Below are 15,604 nucleotides of genomic sequence, written 5' to 3'. Positions count from 1 at the left end.
ACAAAATCAACGACAAAATGTGCGACAAAGAACGCGGGAAAATACGCAACAAAATACATGATAAAACACCAACAAAAACACCATAAAAAAACAAAAAAATACGCAATAATATACACGAGAAAATACAATTTCACGGTTGCAATGGCGCCCAATTGTCCCCGCCGTGTGACGCCAGCTGCGGCTCATTGACAGATTGGCTTTCTGTCTTTTTAAGCTCAGTGATCTCACTCTTTCTTTGTCAGTCCGTCAACAAACCTCTGCCCCGCAAGACGTGGGTTTCGACTCGGTCCTGTTTCCTGTTGGTATTTCCTGTCTGGTATTGTTCCCGTTTATTTTGTCCTGTTTAATATCGGCTTCCAGATGCTTTCCCATTTAGTTTGTCCTGTTTAATTTCGATATCCTGTTTTGATACCCATCCTGTCTGTCCAGTCCTGTCCGGTATCGACCCCATTCGTCCGATATCTGCTCTGGCTATTGGTATCGATCTCGTCGGCCTCTGGCTTCCTATCATTCCACACCAGACTGCTGCCTAACGTGAATGACTCTCTATTTTCCGTAAAATATATGGCCTGTGTGAGAAACGTCAAGCATTTGGGTCCTGATCCTGTTCCGGTATATGACATAAGACTAAAAACACGAAAAAATATGCGACAAAATGCATGAACAAAATACGCGACAAAATACACGACAAATGATGCGAAACAATAAACATAAAAGACAAAATAAATACCATAAGAAAAAAATTAAAAATAAATGACCAAATATGTTGCATTTATATCATCCCTTTAGGTATTATGTGATTTATTTATTTGCGGAGAAATACGTAAAAATTTGTGACAAAACACTCGGGAAATTATTGACAAAATAGACGACAAAATGTGCGACAAAGTACGCGACAAAATGCACGACAGAAAACACAACAAAATAAACATAGCAATGAGAAAATTACCAATAAATTACAAACTACGTAAATATTGGAAATATTTGCATTTATGTAACATATCTAGATATAACCTGATTTATTTACATGTTCATTTATACATGGCATATTGAAGGTATTTATGTTTTTGTATATTTCTTTATACATATGTCAGAATCAGTTCTCCCTCCAAGGGCCAGAACAAGTTTTAATTATTCAATTAGAGACTTTTACGATCGATCAAAGCTCGCGTTGCTATATTTACGGGTCGGTTTGTTTTTTGGGAAACAAAAAACTTGAGAAAAAGCCGTAGCGTGGCCCCCTTCCGCGTCCTTCCTGCGCAATCTAGCGGCGCAATTGACATTCTTGGAATGGCAACGATTCCAGACCGCAGATTCCTGCGGTGGCCGTGCTCTCGCGCTCTGTTTTAGTCTGCCCGCGTCTGTGATTTTACCGCAAAGTGACGGCGCTGCGGTTCCGGGGCAAATGTGGCTTCTTCTGCTTTTTTGGGGCTTTTTCTTAGCAACTTGCTAGTTTCACTGCCCCTGACACCGTTACTGAGTTTTCTTTTTTCTTTTACGAATCAATGTAGCGGATTTTCCGGACTGTAAGGCTTAGGCGCAAAAATAGTCTTTTGAGATATACTTTTCATATATAAGGCGCACTGAACGACTAAAAGGCACATGGAATTCAGTGTTTCCCATAAAATTTTGAGACCCCGGTGGGTGGACAGTCAAGAGGGTCAAGGGGCATGCCCTTCGAGACGAAAATGTATATTACAAACGCAATTACCGTAAATTTTGGACTATAAGCCGCTACTTTTTTCCCAAATGTTCAGCCCTGCGGCTTATTCAGTGTAGCGGCCAATTTATGTAATTTTTCTAACGGCCACCAGCAGCGTTGGAGTATAAAAGGTAAGATTAAGACCAGTAGAATATGTGCGCCAAGAAAGACTGCAACCTCTAAGTTTATGCATACATTGTCTGTAAAGGAAAGGTACGTTCCGATAATGAGGAAGACGCCCTTGATGGCGATAGTTATGAGGAGGAAGTTGAGGACGATCTACCGTGAATTTCACAATTACGGGATACTTTCTTCTGACAAACACGTTTGATGCATTGCGAGCGTGATGCTACTAGCGTGTTGGTACCTTTCAAAGGAACGGTTTGGGATGAAAGTTATATTATTATTATTAAAGCTTTGAAAACTCTCTCGGTGTACCGTCTTTCTTCGTAAATATGTGTAACCATGTATAATATGTATTTGCAACTGGATATTTTTGTAATGTATTTATTTTAGAGATTTATTCTTTTATGTGTTCTACGAGCGAATCAAAAAGACGGGGCGGAGCAAACACGGGCTGATGGGAAGTGGGGTAAAGCTGAGTTACCGGTAGATCTGTCTATTGTCGCAGCGGACAATAGTGGATATATATTTTTCCCACCCTTTACTTTGGAAATATACATTTTGTTTCCTTGGATTACTTTCAACAGGACCCGGACTTTACAAGTCTGCATCATACGTTAATTACGGGTATCATTTTCCATTCATGATGCCGACTGTGGTTCTAAGATTGTCTACTATTTACTCTTAGGGATCATTTCTAGAGTATTTTGTGAAATTGCAATGATCGCTGCTTGACTCTGTGGCTAGGACCTTGACTCAGCCTCTTGGCTGAGAGCAAGTGTTTCGGCCCCTTGACTTTGTAGCGTATTATGATTTGACCGATAACGGATAATTGATAAAGAATATAGAACAATAAACCTTACAAAATCCCCCCCCCTACAGTTATTAGTGTCAATAAATTTGTTCAAACCAAACCAAAAAAAAAAAACAATTGTGGAACTTACAGCCTGGTCTGGGTTAAACTTGTGATCGTGTCACAAGTTTTAATGCGTGCGCACGCGACTTGTACAGAGGTGCGGCTTGTGTAAGTACAAAAGTGGCAAATCACTTAAAAAGTGGTGGGTGCGGCTTATAATCAGGTGCGCTCATAGTCCGGATTTTACGGTATAATGTTGACCACAAAAAGACACTTGAAAACCCCTTTATATGTTTCTCAAAGGCGGAACAGTTACAGTATGCAATTGTAACTGTGTTACCCTTGCGGCAACTTTTCCTTTAATAGATAAATTATTGTGTATCCAGAGAAGGGTTGGCTCAATGTTATATGGATGACACTACAGAAACAATGCATTTCCAATTTTATTCACAGGATTTTTTTGGTATACACAGCGCACCGGAATATAAGGGGCACTTTCATATTTTCTGCCCAATTTGGGGTTTTTAAGTGCGCCCTATAATCAGAAAATTACGGTAAGTGACTAAAGCCCCCAATCAAGACACTATGTGCAGCGTATAAAGGAAAAACGAAAAAAATCCCTGGGTGCCACCTTCAATCAATGCTTCCTGCAACACAATCAATGCATTTGATCCTTTTTATTCAAGTCCAGGCATGGCTTTCATTAGGGGGGTTGTGCAGTATCTTCTGCGAGAGTTTGAAAGTCAAAGTGAGGAGTTGAGCTATAAACAGCGGCATTCATTAGGGGAGAGCAGGGCATAGTGGGCGTTGGTGATTTTTGTTTTCTTTTTCACATAATGAATGTGTTTGCGAGCGCCTCATTAAACGGGGCTCGCCTTCATATGAGGCGCAGCGCCCTCCCGTAATGGAAACGGGTTTTATAATGAGCTTTGAACGCAGATCAAATCCGTATTAAAACCCCAATCGTAGCTGACTCTTTCCTGATTTTTTTTGTTGTATTTTGTTTTTTTAGTATTAGGGGTGCAGCAACTTTTCGATTTATCGACACCTAATTGATCAGCCATCTAATAGCCAGCTATCGATTCATCGATTGAAGAGACACTGTGTAATCTTTGACAACTAGATGTCGCCCAATTGTGTAATGGAACCAAAAACTAATGCTACAAAGGAAGAATAAAAAATATGGTTACTCAAAGTGACCAAACTGCCCCATTTTTCTTCTTATTTTCTGTCCATCCATAGCAGCAAGATGGCGGACAATCACGTCAGCACCGTCTAAGTGAGCCTCATGTTATGTTAAATACATGGTTCAGGTATTTTTGATTAATTTTCAGATCGATAGTATTTTTTTTTGATGAATTAAGTTTTTTGTTTTGCCACAATGAGGAACTAATTAATACACCAAGTCTGTAAATATCAATTTTTGTATTAATAATTTTCCAAATCCAAAAATGTTTTGTCATATATATATATATATATATATATATATATATATATATATATATATATATATATATATATATATATATATATATATATATATATATATATATATATATATATATATATATATATATATATATATATATATATATATATATATATTCTGTTATGGTGATTTGAACCCAAATTCTTATGACATATTGTAAAGTACAGGAAAGTAGGAAAGTTAGCATCATCGTGGTCTTATAAAAGATAAATCGGAGTTTATAAGAGCGCCGGGTTTTAGTGCCAATTTGATGTAAAGGGCAGGGAGACCTTTCAATTTCCTTGCCGACAACTCAACTGTGCCTATCGAAACTGAACATCGCAGATAATATTTTTATTCTGGAGCTCTGAATTAGAAAATTATTTTATTTTAATTCATACATTGCCAGGGTAGAGTTAGTTTGACTATCATTGTGTCTGTTGTTCTTTAATTTGAATATTTTATTAAGCATAAAGAGAAGATAGTAAGGTTTAAAAAAAATAAGCAATACACATACTAAATAACAATACCAATTTATTCTTTAGACTTTCTTCCCTTAAAAACGCCTTTCGATTTCTTTTAAGAAATCTACAGGGTTTTTTTTCTTTCAAATTCAGGCAATAACAACAAAAATATTGACTCAAAACCAGTATTTTAGTCGAAGGCTACTTTGTATTGAAGCCAGTCTTTGAGGGTGAAAATACTGCTCCAACAATCACATTAGTATTTTGTTTTGGTAAAGGTTTCTCACTTCCAGGTTTTAGACAAGCATAAGTTCTTTTTTTTTTCTTTCATATTTTAGAGAGAGACTGTTATTTGTGGGTAAGAATCCTGTGCGCAATAACATCTAGAGATTTTTAATGTCAAATGGTGGGCATGTATGACTGGTCCTTAGATGAACAAGTTCGGACACTGTCGGCATTGATAAATATTTGAAAATATATATTATATGTAAGATTTTACGACCTCCAGCAGATTGGCAAAGCCTAAACAAAACAATGAAGAGAGTGATACCATCAAAAGACTTTGTGGGTGGTCACAAAAGTGTGAATTGCCCGTCCAAATATGGAAATCCAGCACACTAGTGGACTAGAAATGGGTCAGGGTTGTTTAGGGGGGTTACCACGCTTGCCGGGTATTTATAAACACAACCCATCGGGACGAAAAGACCTAGAAACTTGCTGTGTCTCTTTTAGTCACCTCCTTGGAAAGTTAAATCCTGGGAGTTCCTGTAAACCTGGGTCTCAAACCCCATGAGTCAACTGTGGCACTCAGGGGTTATAGCTTGCGGTCCTCATCCTTAAAAAAAAAAAATTAAACAAATATTTTACTTAGTTTTTATTTATATTAATAGTTTTTATGTCAATTTTTTGGATTGTTTCCCATGTTTTTTGCTATTTTAGGTTGATTTTCAGTCAATTTTCATGTTTAGGTCCGTTGTTTGGTCATTTTATAGTCATTTTTTTGTCTTTTTTTGTCAATGTTTGGTCTGGGTTTTTTTTTGTCTTGACCTTTTCACTACTTTTCAGTACTTTTGCATACTTTTCGGCACCTTTTCATGCTTTTGAGTACATGTTCATCATTTCTTGTTGTTTCGGTGCTTTTTCACCATTTTCATTAGCTTTTGTACTTTTTCTGTACTTTCAGTATTTCTTCAGTTATTTTCCATAAGTTACAGTTCAATCTTCAAGTTTTTACATTTTTGTTTTTGGGGGCGTCTTTTCAGGGGTTTTTCAGGGTCATTTTCCGGGCGTTTTTTGGGGTAATTATCGTTCGTTTTTGGGGTCGTATTTTTGGTTGATCTTCATTTCAAGGTTGTTTTTTTAATCATTTTTCAGTTGTTTTGTGGTCATTTATGGGGTTTAATATATTGGTCGTTTTTCCACCACAACAAGTCAGTAGGAAAAGCAATTTTCATGTTCACTGTTCCATTCATGTTTAGAAAGTTAAAAGTTAAAGAACTGGTAATACATGCAATTTAACTGAATAAAAAATATTTTTTTCTAGTTATTAAGTATATGTCATAATTACTGATTTGAATCACCTGTGCCGGCTCATTTGGCGCCAGCCGCTGCGTGCTATCTGATTGGCTCCCTGTCCCTATTTAAACCCAGTCCTGTCACTCTCCAGTTGTCAGTCCGTCTGCGAACCTCTGTTGATACAAGGCAAGCCTTTTTGACCCTGATTCCCGCCTGCGTTTTTTGCAACCGTTTTTCCACCTGCCTGTTCCTGATCTCTCCGTTTGTCTCCGGCTACGACCCGTTTTTGATCCTGACCACGTCTACTCTCCCGTCCCGGCTTACGACCCGTTTCTGACCCCGACCACGTTTTTGCTCTCCTGTCCCCGGTTATCAACCTACTTTTCTGTCCCTCACACCGCCATCGCCCGCTACGGAAGATCCACTTCCGTATTCGGATTACAATCCGATTGCGAGAGCAACCTGCTTCCCGCGTCCAGCGAGCACCGGATCGTGGGCGGAGCCCTTCCTCTTTCTTTCCGTAAAGCTTGTGATAAACGTTACGCAATTGGGTCCTGATTCCGTCCTGTATTATTGTTATTATTGTATTTATCTATCCCTGCATGTTTGATTTCCTTATTCATTTTTAAAAATGTGTATTTTGGGTTAAAAAAATAGAGATATTTGAGAACATTGGAATGTTTTGATCATAAGTTTTTTTTCTCACCCAGACTGTGTTTCCAGCAGCCCCCAAGTATATTGAGTTTGAAACTCCTGCTGTAAATAGTTAACGCTCAGACTGAAGAGATAAACGAACAAGATGTTTGCGTGCGATTCCCAGCCATACGAGCTGATAAGAGTGTAAATGGACGTCGCAGGTGATGCGTGGCGGCAAACAGAGTAGGAAAAAAATAACAACATGTGTACATTATAGATTCATGTGTAAAATCCTTCCAAGCTTGCAAGTGCATATGGAAGCGCCTGCACGTCTTTATTGCGTTACGCTTCAGTGCACGGAGCCGAGCCTTTTCTTTTTTTTCTTGCCGCTGGAATCCATCACTTTGCTCAACTCCCAAGGAATAAAATAAACACTGTGGCTTTTCTGGGGTGAACATGATTAATTCAGGAAAGATAATGCGGAAGGAACTCCATTTTTATTTATGTCACGTTCTTGTTTTTCATCGCCGGCTGTTTGTGCCGACCCGAGACTGCGGGACAGACTGCAGGCGGTGGCGGAGACCATGACCTTTAAAAAATGGGATTTTTTGGCTTTGGTTAAGTTTGGGCACAAAAACAAATTTTTGCTCGAGATGTTTACGTCGGTTGGTGACTGGATGTGGCACTAGTTGTGTGTCATACAATAGCCCCGCTCCCATTTTTTTCCCATTTTTTTCACAACAAAATAAACAGGAATTGTTTTATACTAATTCTCCTCCTGATTCTTGGGAGTTTTTTTTTTTTTTTGGGGGGGGGATTCACAAAAGTTATGGAAATGCTAAATCAACAAAGCGATCACTGACTTTTCAAGAGCAAAACCTGGCGGCGGTTATTTTTAGACGATATGATGTCGAAAATTGGCGGCTTTGTGAGTCCAAAAGGATGAATAATTACCACTGGACCCACCTCTAAAACCGCATTACTAGTTTTCAGAACTGAAGGTAGTAAATTCTTGCTTTACCCATATCACATTTTTATTGTATAATTCTGGACCTACTGATTTTGAAAATTACGATTGACACTTTGTAAAAATGCATGTCAGATCGCACCTGATTGTGGAATGGGACTTATAGGACTATACATTTTAGCAAACGGACAAACTACATACTAGGAATAAAAATGAAAATTAGAAACAATTATGTGTTTCAGCATTAAAAACGACCTGTGTACAGTATATGTCATAGAAAATGAAGGCGGTAATTTTCATGACAAAGAAAAATGATCCAGTTTTCCAGTGCATTTGACATTATGATAAAGTATGGAAATTACCAATGGAACGATAATTAGGATGGAAACAAATTGAAATGCATAATTACAATAAAATTCCACTTCAAATGGTAACCATTTACTGTATGAACGAATCGTTTAGGTGGTGAAACAGAATGTTTATGTTCTATTAGATAAAGTATTTTTTTTGAATTTTATAATGGTTTTTTTTTAGCTCTTACAGTAGATTTAATTCTGGGCCTTAAACTCCTGTGCGCCATTTATGTGAAATATATATTACCAAAAACTATTTTTTTTGCTCTGCAGGGTGCAGAGCACCTTATAGTCACAAAAATATGGTAATTGCAACCCCCGAAGATCTGGTAATGTTGGGTTATTAAAATGTGTCACTGAGTATGTTGTCAATATAGCATGAGTTTTCCAGATATAGTTAGTTTTACTATTTAATCACAACATTATTATATGTAGTTGTTATAAATGCACATCGTATTTATGGACATACTTAAATGAAGTATTTACTTGCTGTATTTATAAGAATATATTCTTTAATATCAGCGTATTTTCCCAGCAATGGTCTTAGCCTTATCATACAACCTTCAAGATTCAGCTATGTGCAGTTTTAATCTCTTGTACTTGGAGTTCTTCTTTTTGCCTTGAAATGTGAATTCCCAGAAGGGTCTGCTAGATGTTTCATGTTCCACATTTTGTAGAGCTCACTCATCCACCTCGACATCTACCATTGCATGGCAGATGTTTTGCAAATCCCCACCCTTCCTTATAAAAAATGCCAACAGTAACAACATCAGCAACAGGTTTGGTGTCAATGTAACTCAAATATAGTAAGTCTTCAGATATTTAATTTTGATGGACTAAAATTCTGACCGTTTACAGAATTTTTAACTAAAAGTATATCTTAACAACTGAATAATGAATACTATTTTTAAAACCTTTTATTTTGGGTTTACTCTTGAAAGCCATGTCCTATGTTATTATCAACAATGTTTACTGCATTATTAGTGATGACGATGAGGAAAATACTAATAACAAATATCATGGGAGTTTAAATTGATGCTTATTAATGAATATGTATTTTTTCGCGAGTCTAATTGAAGGAAAAGTGAAAAGCAGGATCTACATAACTATTTTTTAGATACTGACTATAAAAGACAGAGTATCCAAATGTAAGATTTATATATATGTCAAATAAATACAACAAATATAAATAGAGGCTGCTTACATTTCTGCCATGTTGTCTGGCAGGTTAGCTGGGATGTCTGTCAACCCTTTCCCTCGACAATCCACAATGTTGTTGCTGCAGGTACACATGGCGGGACACGAACCAGCACCAGTGTTGCAAGGTTGAGGACTGGAGAAATCCTGGTGACCTAAACCAAACAAAAAAAGGTTTTTATTCTATTGGGAGAACAATACAGCCATAAGTCAAGTAAATACCAGCTGAACAAGACAATGTTGAGGAATGAACTTTCCGCTAAAGTTTGACATCTGTGAGAATCAATAATCAAGTAACTAAGTTATCTGTTGAAAAGGAAAGGGCCCAAGAGGGAAGTCACTAATGCCAGCGGCCATATCTGAAAGAAATTATTTGCGAATGGAAACAACCATTTGGGTAAAACCGGTGCCAAAACTAATGGCTCTGGAAGTGAGAGAAGCTATCTGTTATCCTAAAAGCTGAGATTGCAAAATCAGCAGCTGCATGTGTAAAAGAAGCTAGTCACCAATGATAACTACCATGTCAGGAACATTGGTTGCTATAGCTAGAAGCCACATGGGTGAAAAGAGTTTGTTGCTAATGCTGATGTAAGCAAAAACACTTGCTAAAGCTAGCAGCACAGTTGCATGGATGAAAGCTAATCGCAAATTCTAGTTGCCATGTTGGCGAAATTAGCTGTGATAGACTGCAGTTGCATGGGTGAAAGATGCAAGACACAATGGTAAATAGTTAGCCGGCAAAACTTTTGGCTGTGCGGGTGAAAGAAACCATTCGCTACACTAATGGTCTTGTTTGCAATATTAGCAGCTGCATGGGTAGAAGAAGCTAGTCTTTAATGCTAACGGCCATGTCAGCAAAATAGGCCGCTAAAACTAATTCCTGTGTAGGTAAAACAAGTTATTAGGGTCATTCAAGCTAGTCGCTAATGTTAAAAGCCCTGTGAAATTCGCCGCTGTAGCTGGCATCTGTGTGAAAGAAGCTAGTTTACGAAATCAAGTGTTTTTCTTTCTCTTTTAATTGAACATTGCATAATTAAAACACAGTTCGCATGAAACAGTCAAACCAAACTACAAAATTAGAAACATTTCAAGGTAACAATATATGCTGAGAATGTACATCGAAAAAAACACAAAATACAAAGAAATAGTAATAATAATTAGGACATGTTTAATTTGCACAATGAATAATCATTAATTCTAACAGCCATGTAGGCAGAATTAGCCAAAAAGCTAGCAGTTTGCAATGCTAATGACTCTGTTGGCAGAGTTAGCTACTAAAGATCGTAGCTGCATGGGTTAAAGACGCGAGTCGCTAGGAGCCATTTTGGGGGTTAAAAAACGATTAAATACAGGCTGGTGACTGCAGTAAACATATTGCCCACCATTAGCTGTAGCCAATGTTAATTTTCTTCGGTCCTGAAATGAAGCGCCTTCTTTGTCGAAAATGGCGTTATCTTCTATGCTGAATACACAAGTCGATTTCAATCCCGAGTGTGTTTGTTATCAAAATAGCACATATGTTTTCTTTTCAGAAATTTTGCATGACCTTTTACAATAATTTGATCTCGTCATTACATAAACATACCTGTCAAGCTCCAAGGCTCTATGCCCGTACAAATTGTCGTATTTTCCAGTACAAAATACAAAATAATCGTACACCATATATATATATTTTTTTTTCGGAATGATGCATGATGGGAAATCCCCAGGCGCAGACGAATGCAATTGCCAAATTTGCGTTTTTCCATGCAGATTTCCTTGTACGTCGTACTCGTCTTAAAATGCATAAAAAACATACTTTGTACAGCAAAACCGTACAGGTTGACAGGTATGCATAAATCTCAATCAATGCATTTGTGAATAATTTGCAAATGAATAATTTCTTGTACATCAAATGAAAAAGTAACTGGGTTACCTGTCAAAAGTGGAAAGTTGTGAGCCATAAAAAAGACATGAATATTACAATCAGCGCAGATGACTGACGGCTTCCGATAACACGCATTGATCTCCGCACAAATGTTCGGCGCTCCCTGGTGGATGTAGTAGGTGCGCATAACCATGCCCGCTCCCATTATAGTTTCTCTTTTATTTAACACTTCAACTTTTGTATTTGCATACACGAGCCATCACACGGTCTCCTGGTAGCTGCTGCCAGTGAAGCGTTGAAAAAAACGGCGTTCCCGTCGCAGTGAGGACGAGATGGAAGCCTAACCCAGATAAAATGAATAAAACAGACTTTTAAATGGGCTCATTTACACAGCATTACTAATCTGGGTTTCAAAACATTAATATTTCATCATTGAGATATCATTCGGAGAAAGGGGTCAGCTTATTAATAAGGTTTATTTCTTATTAAGTGTGCTGTAGCAAATTGTTGAAAAATAGGAAGATTTTTACCGTAAATTCTGGACTACAGAGCGCACTTGGTTACTAGCCGTAGGGGCAGATTTAGGTACGAATCTCACTTATGCCTTCGTAAGGGCCACACTGAATTTATAGCCACACGTTTAAGGGTGGGTTTCATAGTTTGAGGTGTCATTTTAAAAGTTTCTGTACAGAGTATGTGTTAACAATGCCCAGGTGAGTTCAAAGAGCCCTTAAACTTTTTCCCTACTGCGCTTTTGTGCTTATATCTTACCTTCTGGCAAACTTAATTGGTAAAAGGAATGGGGAACAGCAAGGGGTGGGAGTGGTGGAGAGTGACGTATTCAGCTGTGATCAATTTACAATACGAAAATAACATTTACAATTTAGTCATTTGATGTCCTTTAAAGTCACAAAAAGTTGTTCCTCTCGTCGTGTTTTAGTGCGTTTATTTAATCTTTCAGTACGACTTAATGTTTACTCTATTCTCTAAATTTTGTCTCTGGTAACGTGAATAAAATTGTGCGATAATGCGGTAAAATGTAATGGCCTTTTCGTAGGTTAACTACATCCCTGGATGTCTTGTGGTTAGATGTGCTCCCACAGTCGCAACCCAGGTTCGACTACTGTTGCATCCAATGTTTTGAGATTGTGGTCAGTGATAATTTCGGCTGATCAATCATTGCACAAATACTGTTATATACTACCGTAAAACCTTATATGTAACGCTTTGAGTTATTTTTTAGGTTAAACAAAAAGTGTGTTATAGACAAATAACTACGGTAAATATATTAATATTTTGACACTTGAGCAAAGTAAACAGAGCAACAAAAACACAGCGTGACTCAGACTCAGTGCTATCTTATCTTATTTTGGCGGTGTATCGGAAATTTGACAGTTCTAGGATCAGGTGAAGCCGGCGGCAGAGCTCCCCATCCGACAGAAAACATGGAGATTGACAGGCCCGGGATCAGGGAAAGTGCAAAACGCAGCTGGAGCCGACAACTTCCTGACAGGTACAGCTTTTTGATGACAGGCCTGTTTTCCATATTTTTGAATTTTTCCGAGTCTAACTCCTCGCTGCTACAGCTCTCTTTTGTATTGCGCTTTGTAATGTATTTAGATTTGCTGTTTCTCATCATCCAAAATAAAATATTATCACTGGCTCCAAGCCATATACCTTTCTAGGGAGTTTATTTATCAGTTTATGTGTTTTATGGCTTTCCCAGAATACTTTATTGTAGACAGTATTTCATTTTTCGATTACTGTTTTTTATGGAAAAGACATTATTTTCGTATCAAATGGCATGCCATAAACCCAGATTTTGTTTCAAAATGTTGAATTTACAATCAAGGAGGGCTGGGTGATTTTGCCCGCAAATAAAATTTAAAAAAGGACAAAACAATATTTTTTTTTTACTTTACAAAAACAATTTGTAAAAATAAAACATTTTGGATTTAAATCAGAATCCAACTCCTTAAACATCACTGACCACTCCAAGCAGCTGAATCCAATATTCTATGCAGCACCCAACCACCGACCACTCCAAGCTGTCACGGTTGCCATGGCGCCCAATTGGACCCGCCCGTGTGGCGCCGGCTAGTTAACAGCTTGATTTCTGTCTATTTTAAACTCGCTGTCACGCTTCCCTTGTCAGCCCGTCAACGAACCTCTGCCCCACAAGACGTAGGTTCTGACTCGGTCCTGTTTTCCTGTTGGTATTTTCCAGTCCTGTATTGTTCCCGTTTATTTTTGTTCTGTTTAGTATCGGTTTCCAGTTTCGTTCCCGTCTATTTTTGTTCTGTTTATAATTTTCTCCAGTTTTCGTTCCCGTCTTGTTTGTCCTGTTTATTTTCGATGTGCTGTTTCATTATCTATCCTGTCTGTCTGTTCTGTCCTATCCGGCATCGACCCCATCTGTCCGATATAAACTCGGGCAATTGGAATCAATCTCGTTGATCTCTGGCTTCCGGTCTTTCCACGCCAGACTGCTGTCTAACGTGCATGATTTCCCCATTTCCCATTAAATAAAAGGCTTGAGTCAGAACGTCACGCGTTTGGGTCCTGATCCTGTTCTGGTTCCTGACACAAGCAGCTGAATCCAATATTCTGATGGCCCGGCAACGCCAGGCCATGAAGGCATGTTTGCTTTGATGGCAAAACCATTGGAAAATAGATCAAATTAAGCACCGGTTTAAATGTATAAAACACATAAAAGGCAACAAGAATTAATAAATGTAAAGTAGTAATACAATTACGAAAGGGAAACGACCGAATGGTGCAGCCAAACCAAAAAACATCCCTATTATTCCATCGTTTGCATCATAATTGAGCGCCACCCTGCCCCAAATCCCCCGCAGGTGGCCTGGCCTGATCACACATGATTTTTTTGCGCATGAAAATATGAAGCATGTGGGTGTGCGCATGTATGTGGGCGTGCACGTGCATGTGTGTGCACACGCGTGTGTCCGTGCACAAGTGCCAGCAAGCGAGTCGTCTAATGAGTCCTCCACAGGGAGTTCAACTTGTGGTCAATTGTTCATGCACGTGTGTTTCTCTAACTAGGGGTGAACAAAATACAGCCCGCGGGCCACATGTTGCCTGTCGCGCTTCTTTATCCAGCCTGCCCAACAAAAATAGTATTATAGTCTTATGACAATATAAGAAATAGTAAAGAAGTACTACAAAAAAAAAACATAGTCGCCAACTTAGTCCCTATTGTCCTTTGCGTGTCTACAATAAATATATTACTATAGAAATAAAACAAAAATACTACAATTTTAATACAAAACTAAATATCACATTTAGTGCTTAAAAATAATATACTAATACTATAAAACAAAGATACTACTACAGAAATATTACAACAGGAATACTACAAAAATACAACTTAAGTTATGTTATACAAAAAAACACTACAAGAATACTACTATAGAAATACTACAAAAATACTACAGAAATACCACAAAAATACTACAGAAATACCACAAAAATACCACTATAGAAATACTGTAAAGCAAAATTACTATTGTAGGTTATTATGACAGAACTACTCAAAAAATACTAAAATAGAAATATTTCAAATATACTCCTACAGAAATACTACAAAAATACTACTATAGAAATACTACGAAATGCTACTACCAGACATGGGGACTTGAGACTTAGTGACTTGGACTCGAGTCGACTCGAGTCGCTGTTTTTATGACTTGTGACTTGACTTGGACTTGGCAATCTAAGACTCGGGACTTGACTTGTGACTTGACTTGCCCAAGAAAAAAATACTTGGGACTTACTTGGGACTTGAAGGTGAAGACTTGAGACTTACTTGAGACTTGCACATGTGTGACTTGGTCCCATGTCTGGCTACTACACTAATACTATGATATAAAAATTCTACTACTGATAAATTACAATGGAAATGCTAAAAAAATACTTAAACCCCCTAATGCCCCTGATAGGCAGGTAGGCCTTGCATGGCTGACGCCACTATCGGTGCATGACTGTGTGTGTGAATGGGTAAGTGTGAAGCACATTGTAAAGTGCTCTGCAGTTACTTATAAAGTTATATATAAACACAGACAATATCCAATTTACAGAAAAATGACAAAATTAAAAAAAAAAAAGTACTCCTAAGGAAATACAACAGAAATACTACAAAAATACAGTAATACTAGAAAAATACCACAGACATAATACAAACATTCTACTATGGAAATATTACCAAAATCAACCACAGAAATACTGAAAAGAATCTAACAGCATTGATACAAAAATACAGAAAAAAAATACATCTACAGTAATACTATAAGACGAAATATAAATTCATTGCTTAAACCAGGGTACCAATAGATTGTTTAACTTTAATTTTGAGCATTTAAAAAAAATGATATAATTAATATATTTAAGAACAAATACCGTACAAAGAAATATAACCTGTAGAGGTTGCATGCATGTT

At 37.6% G+C, this 15,604-nt stretch overlaps 1 protein-coding gene across 4 annotated transcripts in view; it reads right to left on the bottom strand.

The window, feature by feature from the left end:
* slit1a (slit homolog 1a (Drosophila)) overlaps positions 1–15,604 on the bottom strand; it is a 179,080-nt gene that overhangs the window by 63,383 nt on the left and 100,093 nt on the right. For all 4 annotated transcript variants that reach the window (XM_088350660.1, XM_088350662.1, XM_088350661.1 and 1 more), the window contains exon 9: positions 9,289–9,436. In XM_088350660.1, coding sequence (XP_088206786.1) covers positions 9,289–9,436 — 148 coding nt within the window. The remainder of the gene's footprint in view (positions 1–9,288; positions 9,437–15,604) is intronic.

This window comes from Urocampus carinirostris, chromosome 13, assembly GCF_059441175.1.
Source record: "Urocampus carinirostris isolate Australia breed hairy pipefish chromosome 13, RoL_Ucar_1.0, whole genome shotgun sequence".
NCBI classification, from domain to species: Eukaryota; Metazoa; Chordata; class Actinopteri; order Syngnathiformes; family Syngnathidae; genus Urocampus; species Urocampus carinirostris.
Note: the sequence above shows the minus strand (reverse complement) of the source record. Positions and strands in the feature narration are given on the sequence as shown.